The sequence below is a fragment of the Gymnogyps californianus genome, chromosome 1 (assembly GCF_018139145.2).
Source record: "Gymnogyps californianus isolate 813 chromosome 1, ASM1813914v2, whole genome shotgun sequence".
NCBI classification, from domain to species: Eukaryota; Metazoa; Chordata; class Aves; order Accipitriformes; family Cathartidae; genus Gymnogyps; species Gymnogyps californianus.
Window position 1 is genome coordinate 87,016,236 of NC_059471.1, and position 12,210 is coordinate 87,028,445.

General features: G+C 41.2%; 1 protein-coding gene across 4 annotated transcripts in view; it reads left to right on the top strand.

Moving 5' to 3' along the window:
* The window catches only part of CNKSR2 (connector enhancer of kinase suppressor of Ras 2), a 221,156-nt gene that overhangs the window by 29,921 nt on the left and 179,025 nt on the right, over positions 1-12,210 (top strand). For all 4 annotated transcript variants that reach the window (XM_050894846.1, XM_050894853.1, XM_050894859.1 and 1 more), the window contains exon 2: positions 8,695-8,858. In XM_050894846.1, the coding sequence (XP_050750803.1) occupies positions 8,695-8,858 (164 nt within the window). The remainder of the gene's footprint in view (positions 1-8,694; positions 8,859-12,210) is intronic.

The following is a 12,210-nucleotide window of genomic DNA, read 5'->3' on the forward strand; positions in this document are numbered from 1 at the left end:
TTTTTAATTGCAGAATTCGTAGTGACTTGAGACAGTATTTCTTTCACCCCAGACTTCTGTTTCAACCCACTGCTGTCGCAAATTCACTCTTTGACTCCCAGGTTCTCACCTGGCATAATGCCATCTCCTCATTCACTGGTGTCTTTTCCTTTGACTGACCACAGGCCCTCCTCCTGGCAAGGACCTTAAAAAGAACAGAGCAACATGCCAGGTCTAAAATATACTTCTATTTCAATTCCTCATTTTGCGCATCTCTTCAGGAGCGCAGTGTGATACCTTCCTTATTTACCTCACTGCTGTACACAGTACCTCTGGTCTAATAGCCAGGGTCTCAGCATTTATAATGTCTTCAGGAGAGGCTGAATTTGGATTACGTTGCTGCTTCTCATGTTCACATCTTTTGTCTTTTCAGTTCTTCATTCTACAAACTTAACACGCTTTTCTGGATGTAGTAGTGTATATCCAGTGATATAAAGTGGGTTTTTTTATGTATTGTGTTTCTCTTTCATTGTCTAAAAATGTAGTTTTTAGTTAGCAGTACCTCTCAGCTAATGTTTTGACTATGAACAGTTGAAGATTCCTAGGAAAAAATACATCTACCTAAACTGCACATGGAAAACATGTAATCTTATACTATATTCTATGAATATGCATGTTATGCTTGAAGGAATCATTATTTGCATCTTCTCAGTCATTTTTAATGTTTGTTTTCAATGCTTTTGGAATTTTCTTTGTCTCAGATATATACAGAGAGAAGGGGAGAGGGAGTGAGAGAGGGAGTATAATTCTATAGAGTGAAGGACAAATATGTTTTGCAGTTAGAGGGCTTTTGCCTGAAATTGCAAATAACCAGTGCACAAAGTGATTGTCCTGCTCTTTTGCAAATACTGCTGTAATCCAGGCATTTGGCAATTCTTTTTTTCATTAATCCTGCACCCATTCATAAATCCAGGGCTCCAATTAATCCCCCCCCCCCCCCCCCCCCCCCCCCCCGCAGTTTTAAATATATTCTAATTTTTTTCCCAGTTGGTAATGAAAGCTGCTTCTGGTGTTTGTTTTGCCATGCTACCTGCAGTGCTTCTCTGGGATGGGGCATTACTTTTTTGCGGCTGTCCTGTCCACAGTAGGCATTTGCCATCTACTGCACTTAAAACATTCTGTTCTTTGCTCCGTCTTTTGGCACTGATAACTGTGGCATCTGTTTGTCACATATGAAGCCCAGGAGGTGCTGAAGACCCTGAAGCAGCGAGCATCCCTTATGTGAGCATCCCTTACGTGGGCAGAGGAGAATTATCTTTGCCTCTCAGGTGGGGAAGCGGCTGGCTTGGCTTGCTCCCGGTTTCTGTGGTGACATTCAGACTGAGGGACGTGGAGAGTTTCCAAATGCCCATCTCCCACATACAGATTGTGGGGAAACCTGGCCTTTCCTAGTCTCCCCTCTTGCGCTCTGGTTCTCCTAGGGAGGAAATGTGAGTGCGTACCCCAAAGAGGAGCTGCTGTGGCTGGGAGAATTGCCCACTCTGGGCTGCCTGCAGTGTCTGCGCCCAGGAGCAGCTCTCTGGTTGAGGTGGAAGAGAGGGAGAAGTTTTCTGGTTGGTTGTCTTGCTCTTTGACATAAGCAAAGCTTGGATTTTTGTATAATTAAAGTGAATAGGCTAGTAGCCTACCAGCTCTGGATTAATAAAGCCTAGGTGCAAATGCATAAGTCATAGCACAATGTTTTAACTTATCAGGAACTCAGTTGAACATTTAGGTTTGAAACATATGTAGACTCATGTGCAGTTTCAAAGGTGGTCAGTCCTTAGAATAGTTGGCTTAAATTTAATGCATATGTGATGGTGATCAGGGAGAAAACAACCGTGATTTTTTTTTGTTTGAACATTTGTCCTGGTTTTGGCTGGGATAGAGTTAATTTTCTTCTTAGTAGCTGGTACAGTGCTGTGTTTTGGATTTAGTGTGAGAATGATGTTGATAACATGCTGATGTTTTAGTTGTTGTTAAGTAGCGCTTATCTTAAGGATTTTTCAGTTTCCCGTGCTCTGCCAGCAAGCAGGTGTGCAAGGAGCTGGGAGGGAGCACAGCCGGGGCAGCTGACCTGAACTAGCCAAAGGGGTATTCCATACCATGGAACGTCATGCTCAGTATATAAACGGGGGGAGTTGGCCCGGAGGCGCGGATCGCTGCTGGGGCATCGGTCAGCGGGTGGTGAGCAACTGCATTGTTCATCACTTGTCTTTTCTTGGGTGTTATTTCTTTTTTTTGTTGTTATATTCCTTTTCATTACGATTGTTGTTGTTATTATTATTATTAGTTAGTAGTGTACTTTAGTTATTAAACCATTCTTATCTCAACCCATGAGTTTTACTTTTTTTTCCTCCTCCCCATCCCACTGGGAGGGGGGAGGGGAAGGCAGCTGCGTGGTGCATGGTTGCTGGCTGGGGTTAGCCCATGACAACATTTAATGTTTTAGTGGTCCCTTCCATCATGATAGTTTAGGTAAAAATGTTGCAAGTAATAGTTTACAATCTGAAAAGGCATTGGATAGTGCTACATAAAGGCCTAGCTTATATTAAACTCTAGTTTAATTTTTTTTTTTAATGACTTGTTAAATTCTGTGCTACAGTCCATTGCTTGAATTTGTATTTGTTAAGGCATAAAACTGATGGAGTTCAGATAGGGCATGCTCTTTCTGTTCAGATTGAAAGAAGAATTTGTTTGCCTTATATTTAAAGAAAAAGCCCCAAACCTGTCATTTGTTTTTTAAGAAAGCTGTGTGTCTTTCCCTCCTGTGCAAAATTATTCCATGTATTGTTTGTATGTTACTGCTTTTCAGTAAATGCTGGGTTTACAGAAAAGGGACTTGCCAAGGGAAGTTGTCAGTTTGCATCCTCATTCTGATTTACCAGGGGAGCATAAAAATATACTCCCTTGTCAAAGTTTCAGGTATGATAGTTAAACCTGTAATGTTCATCATCTTTCCCTTAACCCCAGACTGAAAAGAAGGCTGATAAGGACACAAGCTCTGTTATTTTCACTGTAGTTTTCCAATCTTAAGGAAAAATTCTTTTGCCTCCAATTTGGGGAAGAATATTCTACCTAGTTGCCACTATTTTTAGAACTGTGTCTTCTCATGTATATCTGAGCAGCTGATTACAAATTTTAGTTCAGACCTAGCCACAGAAAAGGTCTATTTTAATACTTCTTAGTCTCTTAGAGGTGGGAGGAAAGACTGAACTACTTGCAGAGGAGGAGCAGACTATGGGATCAGAACCTCAGGATATATTTCATGGAGAGGGTCATTTGAGTTTGAATTACCGCAGATGTGCATAACCTGTTCTGACACTGAATTACAGGGCGGTTTGTCAGTTTGCTTGTTTCAAAAGGTAACCTGTTACACACATCAAAATAAGACAATACCTCGGAGACATCATGAAGTGTGCAGTTGTGTTATTAGTTAGGAGGTTGCAAGCATGGAAGATTTCCCTGGGGGGTAGCGCTGCATCTTTCAATCTTATTCCAGAAAATCGCTTGAGTAAAAAAAATGAAATTAAACATTTCTTGATCAGTTTCTACTGTGCTGTTGTAGTAAAAGGAATTCATTGCATAGAAGTCTGCCCCATTTTGCATCTGTGAGCAATTAAAAATTGTTAATGATTTGATGAACTCTGACTTGGCCCACACAAGGTAGAACTCAATGACGGAGTAGGGGAAAAAAACCAGCTCCAGTATGTTCTACTTGCAAGAGAAACTTTTCTAGAGAAGTCTTTTTTTAATGTTAAAAACACTGACTCCTCTGAGCAGTTTCTTTTGGAGGAGCTTTCATTATGTTTGCTATTGGTTTTTATTTGTTTAGTCCCACAGATGAGGTAGAGCTTGCTTTAAACTTAATGAAAAGAGTTGCTCCTTTTCTGTTAATGCACGGAATAGTCCATCTGTGTACGTAACACCTCAGGGGTATGCCAGCTGACAAAGACATGCAATGTATTAACTTAACATCTTAAATGCTCTTCTAGGCCCCAATCAAACTAGCCAGGTAATGAGTGGATAGTGGGATTTGGGCAGCATTGCCAGACTCTGTGGTTGATAAGCTCAGGTGGAAAACATGCGGGGCAGGAGAATGCTTCTTGAGTAGTTAGCGTCCTTGGAGGTCTGTGTTATTTCTGGAGGACAAGACAAGGAATCTTTCAAGAAAAAAGAAAAAAAAGTTACATGATATAGTGTTTCCTTTAAAGAGTAGGTCTAAAAGGAAGAGGAGTACCATCACACAGTTTTACTTTAAACTCTCTTATTATTGGAACATCTGTGCCTTTACATATACTTAAAAAATCTTGGGGTTATTTTAGGTGAGGAGCAGAGCTGTTGAATATGAGACTGTTACTTGTGTATTGACATCACAAAACCTGTTTGATATACTATGGGACCTTATGCATCCAGAATGTAATAACGAAACTGATTTTTGGACAGAGGCCACTGTTCTTGAAATATCCAGGACTGCTGGATGCTTGGCAACCTTAATTGCACCCACGGCCAGGACCAGGGAATAGTACATCAAACTGAGTTATTTGCTGGGATTTCTGGGGTACATGGTTTGTGTGACATCCTCTGATATGAGAGCATCTGGGGGTAGAAGCAGAGCAAACCTTGACAGCTAGAAAAATTTCTTACTACATTGCGGTTGGGTGGATGCTGGACTTGCGGGAATATCGTAAAAGACAGAGTGCTCTTAAGAAAGCTGTGCTTTCCCCGTTAGCTTCCAGGATGTTTCCATTGACCCCAGGCACCTGGTGTTTTTTGGTACATCTTGTCCTGTCCCAAGTTAAATGGCATTATCGGCCAGGAACGCCCGTTCCCAGCAGCTCCCCTCCTGTTGATAATGCAGCAGCGGCTGGCCGGCTGCTGGCAAACAGGACTGTCTGCTGTGGCTCTGGGGACAAAAGGTGTGGGTGAGGAATGCTGGCGGCCTTTTTGTATTATTATTATTTCCTATCTCTGCACAGTTTTGTTTACAAAAAGAATTGCTGCTCTTTAATTAAGAAATAGAATGACAGAAATAAATTACTTTAAAAGGATGTTCTGTTTAGGGAATGAGGGGAAGTAATTGTGGCAAGCTATACTGAAAATGTCACGCAATCTACAGTTAAATTATTTTGTTCTTTCCTGGCTGTAGTTTTTATGACATTGGTGAGTCAAGCAATTGTCAGTAATATTTTTGTTGTCTTAAATTTTTTTTTTTTACCCTATATGATCTACATGCATCCGTCTAGATTACATCTGAATGACAAAAATACATAGATAGCAGGAGGAGGAAGAGTAATGGCTTTATTTAGAATTAACTGTCAGTAAGTGTTTATTAAGTGCATCTGTCATGTCTTATTCTGGATTTGTGTTGCTAGTCTCTTAGCTGGGAATTCATTTTTTTGATACTTGATGACGATGAATATTTTAATGTTATTATTCTCATTTGGCACTCTATGTAAGTAGTGTGGGACTTAAGTTCAGGAATATCAGAAGTACTTACTGCCTTCTTTTTTATTCATTTAGCAAAAACACATCTATGGCCTATTTTTAATACATTTTTAGATGAAATGTTTTATGTATTGTCAAGAATATTCAATTTCTTTCAAAAAATAAATGCCGTTATACATGGGACTGTGCTTGTAAAAGTTCATGCAATTAATATATCAGATGGAAAACTTGGGCTAAGAAGGACTTTGGGAGAAAATAGGTACAAATATCAATAAATCAAGAAGGCTCACATCAGATAATTCAAGATAATGGTGTCCTCTGTGTGTGAACAAGTAAAGTGGATTCAAGAAGATTTGAGAAAAATTATTTCCTTTTGCAACCTAAATTTAAATGTCTAAATGAGTTCTTATAGCACTGGGACTTGGTAAATGGCCTTACTTTCAGGTGTCAAGCAGAGAAGAATACCTGATCTTTATTGCTGCTTGTCTGTTTGCTAATAATGATGAGCATTGCCTAGCATGTAAGAGAGAGACGGCTGCATTTGGATGAATTGAGGACTCCCATTGAAATGCCTTGGGAATATGCAGGACTCATGCTCTTTGACATGTTCTGAAGCAATGGTGTCTAAGAAAGAGAGAAATTAAGATCTTCCCCTTGTACATTACACTGACTATGCATGCATTGTGTTGTTTTACAGTGAAACATTACTTTTGATTAACAGGCAGTTCTAATGCCAAGGGCAAAGTATTCATTATTTAAGTACAAAGGGAAAAAATATCAAAAGTACAGTGGGGCACCCCACAAAGCAGCAGGCTGTGTTGTTTTGACCTCAGTGAGTCTTCCTGTCTTCTTTTCCGTGCATATGTGTGGCAACCAAGTCATTTTATGGATCAGTCTTGGTGGTTCTGATAATTCAGTTTCCCCTACTGTAGGAGAATGGAACTTAGGAGAATAAAAGCTTTAGTAGATCATTGCTCTTACTGAAAGTTTAACCATCTGTATTTTCTTTGTTGGAGAATTAGGAAACAATTTTTAGCTCCTCACAAGCCGGTCAAGCACATCTGAGAACCAGGCTGTGTGGCAAGATGCGATACATGATCAGTCCTGGATCACCATTTTTGTTCTCTGTTAATATGTTGTAATAGAGTATATGACTGATTTGAGCAACTATTTGATTAGAAAGGGAAATGAATGGAAGGCATAACTCCAAATGCTTGATTAACCTAGATCTTTAAGGGGCTTTGTTTCGAAGGCAGGAAATCAGGCGGCAGGCTCTGGAAGGATGTGGTTGGAGGCTGCTAGAATTGGGGAACTGCTCCTGTGTCTTGGGCCTAGAGTATTTGATTTACAGCGTGTTTGCGCGTAGTTTAGTTTTGGTGTGTGAATTCTAGAAGTTAAAGCCATGTGAAGATTGTGCTGGTGTGTTGTAGCAGGGACAGAGTGTGGGTGACACTTGCCCAAGGGCCAAGCCAGGAATGGCAGGCTGGCCTGGCACTGCGGCATCACTGCCTGCAGTACCAACATGTTCCTCATGTCAGTCTCTTTGGAGGTGTGGCTACACCCTAAAATGGGTGAATGAGAACCAAAAATGCAACAAAACCAGTTTCAGAGAAGCTTTATGCTATAAGCTGTGGCTCTTAGGAGACAGCTGGGGCTCAGCAGTCAGGTCGATCTTTTCTCCTCTGTGTAGCTTCAGATTTTTCAGACGTTTTCATTAGCAAGTAGAAATGTTCTCACTTCCTTGCAACTTAACGAGCAGAAGTCTTTTCAACATTAGGGATTGTTTGAAGACAACTATCAGAAAGGTGCTATCTCTCAAGAAGCAGCTAAATTAATGCATTCAGGTTTTTGTCAAATCCTGCTACTCGGTAGCAGTCATGTTGATCCATCGGAAAGTATTCAGACACGAATTTTAGATGGACCACCAAATACCCAAGAGTCTTCCTCATCCCCTTGGCACAGGGATGCACACGCTGCAGAGCTTCCCTGTACTGGTCTGGCCCTCAGGCAAAGATTGGTGGGGAAGAGATGCATGATGGATTATCTCAACGTTCTGCAGTGCTCTTTGCTCCAGGCAAAAATGTGTAGTCAGCTACATGTCATTAGACTGAAAATCAAACTGAATAGCTAGAATAGGGGTGGCTCCCAAAGCAGGACCTGATCCTGTACAACCCTGCACTAGTCCATGTCCTGAGCAAATGTGTTGCACTTCTAGGATCTTTTTTGGCACAACGGGCCTGTTTCTGCTCCCCGATTACTCTGTTCTGGGGAGTGCACCCAGGTCTTGATTTTAGTGTCTTTTCATGCTCAGTAAGCATTTGTGTGCCGTGAGTGACTCCCTACAGTTTCTGAACTCAGGTACATTGAGCTGGATCTGCTGCTGCAGTCGGGGCCCAGCTTACACATTTGCAGTGCTACCGCCTTTCTTGTTCTGTAGAGCTCTTTGCAGCTTGTTTTAGGGGCTGGCAAGATCTGTGAACTTTCAGGTAGCTCAGCAGCATATGAACGGTCTTGGAGTAGGAGAGACGCTATGATGTGGCACTGCCGTTTTGTGTGTCACTGCATGGGGCACTGTAGTCAAGTGTCCCATGAAGAGACAGGTTCCTAGCTGAGGGCATCTCTAGCAGCCCCTCCTCGTCATGCGACCTACCATGGCAGAGGTACTCTGGGAGTGAGGTTAAGAGGCACTGACAGCTAGTCACTCCTGGATGTATGGCGTTAGGCATATTCACACTCCCATTATTCCCTTAGAATTTGTCTCTGGCACAAATGCTTTCCCTTGTTTCCAGTCTCTTACAGTGCTGTAATAATTAACAGCATCTGTTGATATGCTGCACCCAGAGAAGGATGCAAGTCTTCCTCCCTTCCATTGTTCCCTCTTCTCCTCTCCCCTCCCAGATGTAATGGAGGCATTGCTAGCATACCTGTTACTAGGTGTTGCCAGATAGGCATTCATAGCGCAGTATACTACAAGAACTCAGGGCTCTGTTCGGGGTTCAGGAGCAGTTGGTATCATTCACAGGTGGAAAAGCCATGGCTACCACAGCTCTCCAAATCTTAAGATTTCTGGGTAGCATTACGTTTTTTGTAATGTTGAAATACTTCTCTTAATGATAGGGCAGGTATCCTCTGTTGGCTTGATTTTTGGTTCCAGCCCATTTTTACTTCCTGTGGCAGTACAAAATGTTGCTAACTTTTGTCTTCCCTTCTTACATCCTGTTTCTGCAGGTCTTGATGATTGCCTGCAGCAATATATAAAGAACTTTGAGAGAGAGAAGATTAGTGGCGACCAGCTACTACGCATTACTCATCAAGAACTGGAAGATCTTGGAGTCACACGAATTGGCCATCAGGAGCTTATCTTGGAAGCAGTAGACTTGCTCTGCGCCCTGGTAAACTTCTTGGGGCAAAATGGTGGGGGGAGTGAACAGTGTTTGCATGTTCACAGTTTGTGTATTCAAATTTCTAGTCCTAAAGACTTATCTAAGTAGTTCAAGAAACTCCTGACATGTAATGTATGAACAATTTAGCATTTTAAACCAGAGGCAAGATAAAGAGCAAATAGGATGGTGCTTGTTAAATAAATTGGTATCAGAGATTTAAGGCTTGCATATCTGTCTTTATAGAAGAAAAGTTTATCTGAAATCACAAAAGAACTAGACTGGGTTTGGTTTGGAATGTAAAACAGTTATATATGTGAAAGCAGTAATTGAGTGCCGGTTGCCCTTTACAAACAAAATGTCCTGATATTAACCATGTCATTTTTCACTGATCCTTTCATGCAAATTATGTTTTAGATGATTATTTGAGCTTGCTGAAACATAGCTGCTTGTATTTCACAGTAGAAAGGATTAAGTACTGAAATAATTATCTTATGTGTAAATAATACATACATCTTTGATGGAGCATACAGAGGGATTTTAGTAATGGTCTTTTCAGTCAGGTCGCGTCATGCATAACTGGGATTATCCCCTCGGTGAGGGGTGTGGTGCTGACTTCACCGTTCTTATGAACTTTTTGTGTATGCCTGTAAAGATTAGTGATAGATTGGGCACACTGTCTGCATTCTCCACTGTAGGAAGGATTGTCAACAGCTCTGCTAAGATATACTTGACTGCCTAAAGTGGTGTTTTGTGGATTTTTTAATGCATACTACTTTTCCAAGCCTCAGAAGCAGCTTTAAGAAAGCTGAATCCCAGCAGAGGCAATCAAAGATGGTAGGCTGAAAAGCTCTTCAGAAGGGCTTGTGGATTCTCAGTATGCAGCAGCTTTTCTGAATATCCTGTTGTTGCATCTTTGGGAGATAGAAGTGAGGGGTAATGAAGAGAAGAGAAAAAAAAAAACAGGGGCAAAAGAAAAAGTAAAAAAGGGGAGAAAAGCTTTTCCATACAGGAAGACATTTGGTTTTAAACACATCTTAGATTCTCTTCTTTAGAGTAGTATTTCTAAGAATGTTGCGAAGTGGCTCAGTGCGGTAAGTTAACTCATCTACTCGTTTTTTGAATAATGGAAAGGATGCAATCCTAAAAAAAAAATGCTACTGATATAGAAGGGAACATAGATTTATTCACAAAGTACTTTTCTCATCAGACAGTGCAAAAGGAAACAAGAAAGTAAATACTTTAATTAACTGAGACAAAATCTAAGTTAGGGTGAACACTGATGACCATTCTTCCCAGGCACACAGGCAGACAGATTGTGGCTCTTTCACAAATAACCTATTTTCACAGAAAAAAACTTGTTTATTAGCTGAAATTTCTTTTCTTCCCGGGTATGTAATTACGGATGTTATCTTTAGACAAACAAACACAACTTGTCTTTGTAGCTCCCTTATCTTAGGCAAAAGTGTATGGAACTAAGTTGAATATAAAATAAGGAATTAGTAGCAAAGGCTAACACTGCATCCTTAATTCATGCAGCAAGTCTCTACCTTCCCGGTCCTTGTTGCGCATACAGTGTTGTCTGCTTTTCCGAGTTTGTCTTAAAGAAAACTTCATCACTGAAATACAATAGCATGTGTTCAGATCACAGCTTCTAATTTAAACTGAGGTTTCTGCAGTCTCACAATTGGCTCCTGATGGCTCCTGAGGGATACAAAATGTGATTGTTATATTGATTTTAGTGGCCTTAATTTGAATTTATTGTTTGCCAATCAGATAAACCTCTTAGGAAATTTAATTCAGAGACAATCCTTTTGGCTATACTGGTTCTATACTTACAGGCTTTCCTTTTTTTATTGCATCAGTAAGTATCTGTCCTGCTTAGTGCTTGCCCATCCTTCTGATTAGCCTCTAATGTTGACTGTATTGCTTAGGAGAACTTTAAGCCTATGACTCTCCAACGTAGGATAACTGCTAGTGCAGGTAGTCACTGTGCAAGGTTTTTTTAATGAAAATTATCTGATTATTTTTTCTGTTTCACTGGAGTTTGACAGAGGTTTCATGACAGAATTTGGCATGAGTTACAAGTGTATGATCCAACTGAGTTAACACCTGTTTGGATGCTGGAGATGATGGGTGGCATGATGGGGTAGGAATAGTAATGTTAATTTTGCCTTGCAAGCATAATCTCTGATTGATTTTAAACTAATCATTAAAAAACAAAACGATTGACACTTCTGATTCTCCTCCCCATTCTCTCCGAGTTAGTGTGTGACCACCTAAACAGTTTTTGGCATTGAGGACAATTGAGGGGGACAGAACCACCTTCCACTGTTCATTCCTGCTCCCACTCTGCAGGGGAGAGTTTCCAAGACAGAGTTGCCATCAATGAGGAAAGCTTCTGCAATGTTGATAGCTGATGTGTTTTAAGAGCTGCTTTCTTCCTGCCCCCCCTTCCCAGCATTTTTGGGGGGCAAACTTCTACTTGCAGTTTCTGCCCTGTCAGCTGTGGATATGGCAAATGGCAAACCAGCTGCTTGCGTTGCATGCCTGTAGTTCACAGGGCAACATTTTCTTCCTAGAGGAAAGTGGAGAGCCTGAACAAGCATATTAGGCTGGTATGGAGAGAGCATGGGACCTCCTTAACCCAAGTGGAGGCTATTGAACAGCACTAAATAGACAAACTACTTGTCGCAATAATAGTTGGGAACCAGTTATGATTGATAGCACTATTTAAAGGATGCTCTTTATTGATTTTTGACAGAAGCTGGGTGTGTGGCTATGGTCTCTCACAGTATTCCCCTCCTGTCATAAGCACTTGCAACAAATGGATGCTCCAGTGCTCGTTAGCTGATCAGAGAACAAATGGTGGCCTGTGCTATCCATCTTAGTAGAGTCTGTCTTGGCTGCCAGCCGGCCATACTGTGCTCTTGACAGAAGAGCAAACATCCTGGAGGTGAGATTCACAGGCTTTCTTTTCCTATAGTGCTTCAGAGAAGGAGGAATAAATATTTTTGCCCAGCTGCTACTGCTGTTACAGGTCACGCTCACTAATAATGGTGGGGGCGTACATACCGCATGCCATCACTGAAACTGAACGTGCTCCAGGAGAGAGCGGGCAATGTAACTAATGTGGTTTGTCTCTTCCCTCTTTCCTTCAGTCTGTGAAGGTGGGAACATGTTCAATAGATTATCTTGCCTCGGTGCAGTTTTGTGTTCTATAAAATCTGTATGTCAGAAAGGGCAAGGTAAATGAAATGTTCTCTGTGCCTAAAAGAAAGAAGTAGTGAGGTCTGTGATGGTATTTTGTTGCTGCTAAGAGTTTGTTGCATGGTTTTCGATCAGTCCTTGAGAAACCACCATG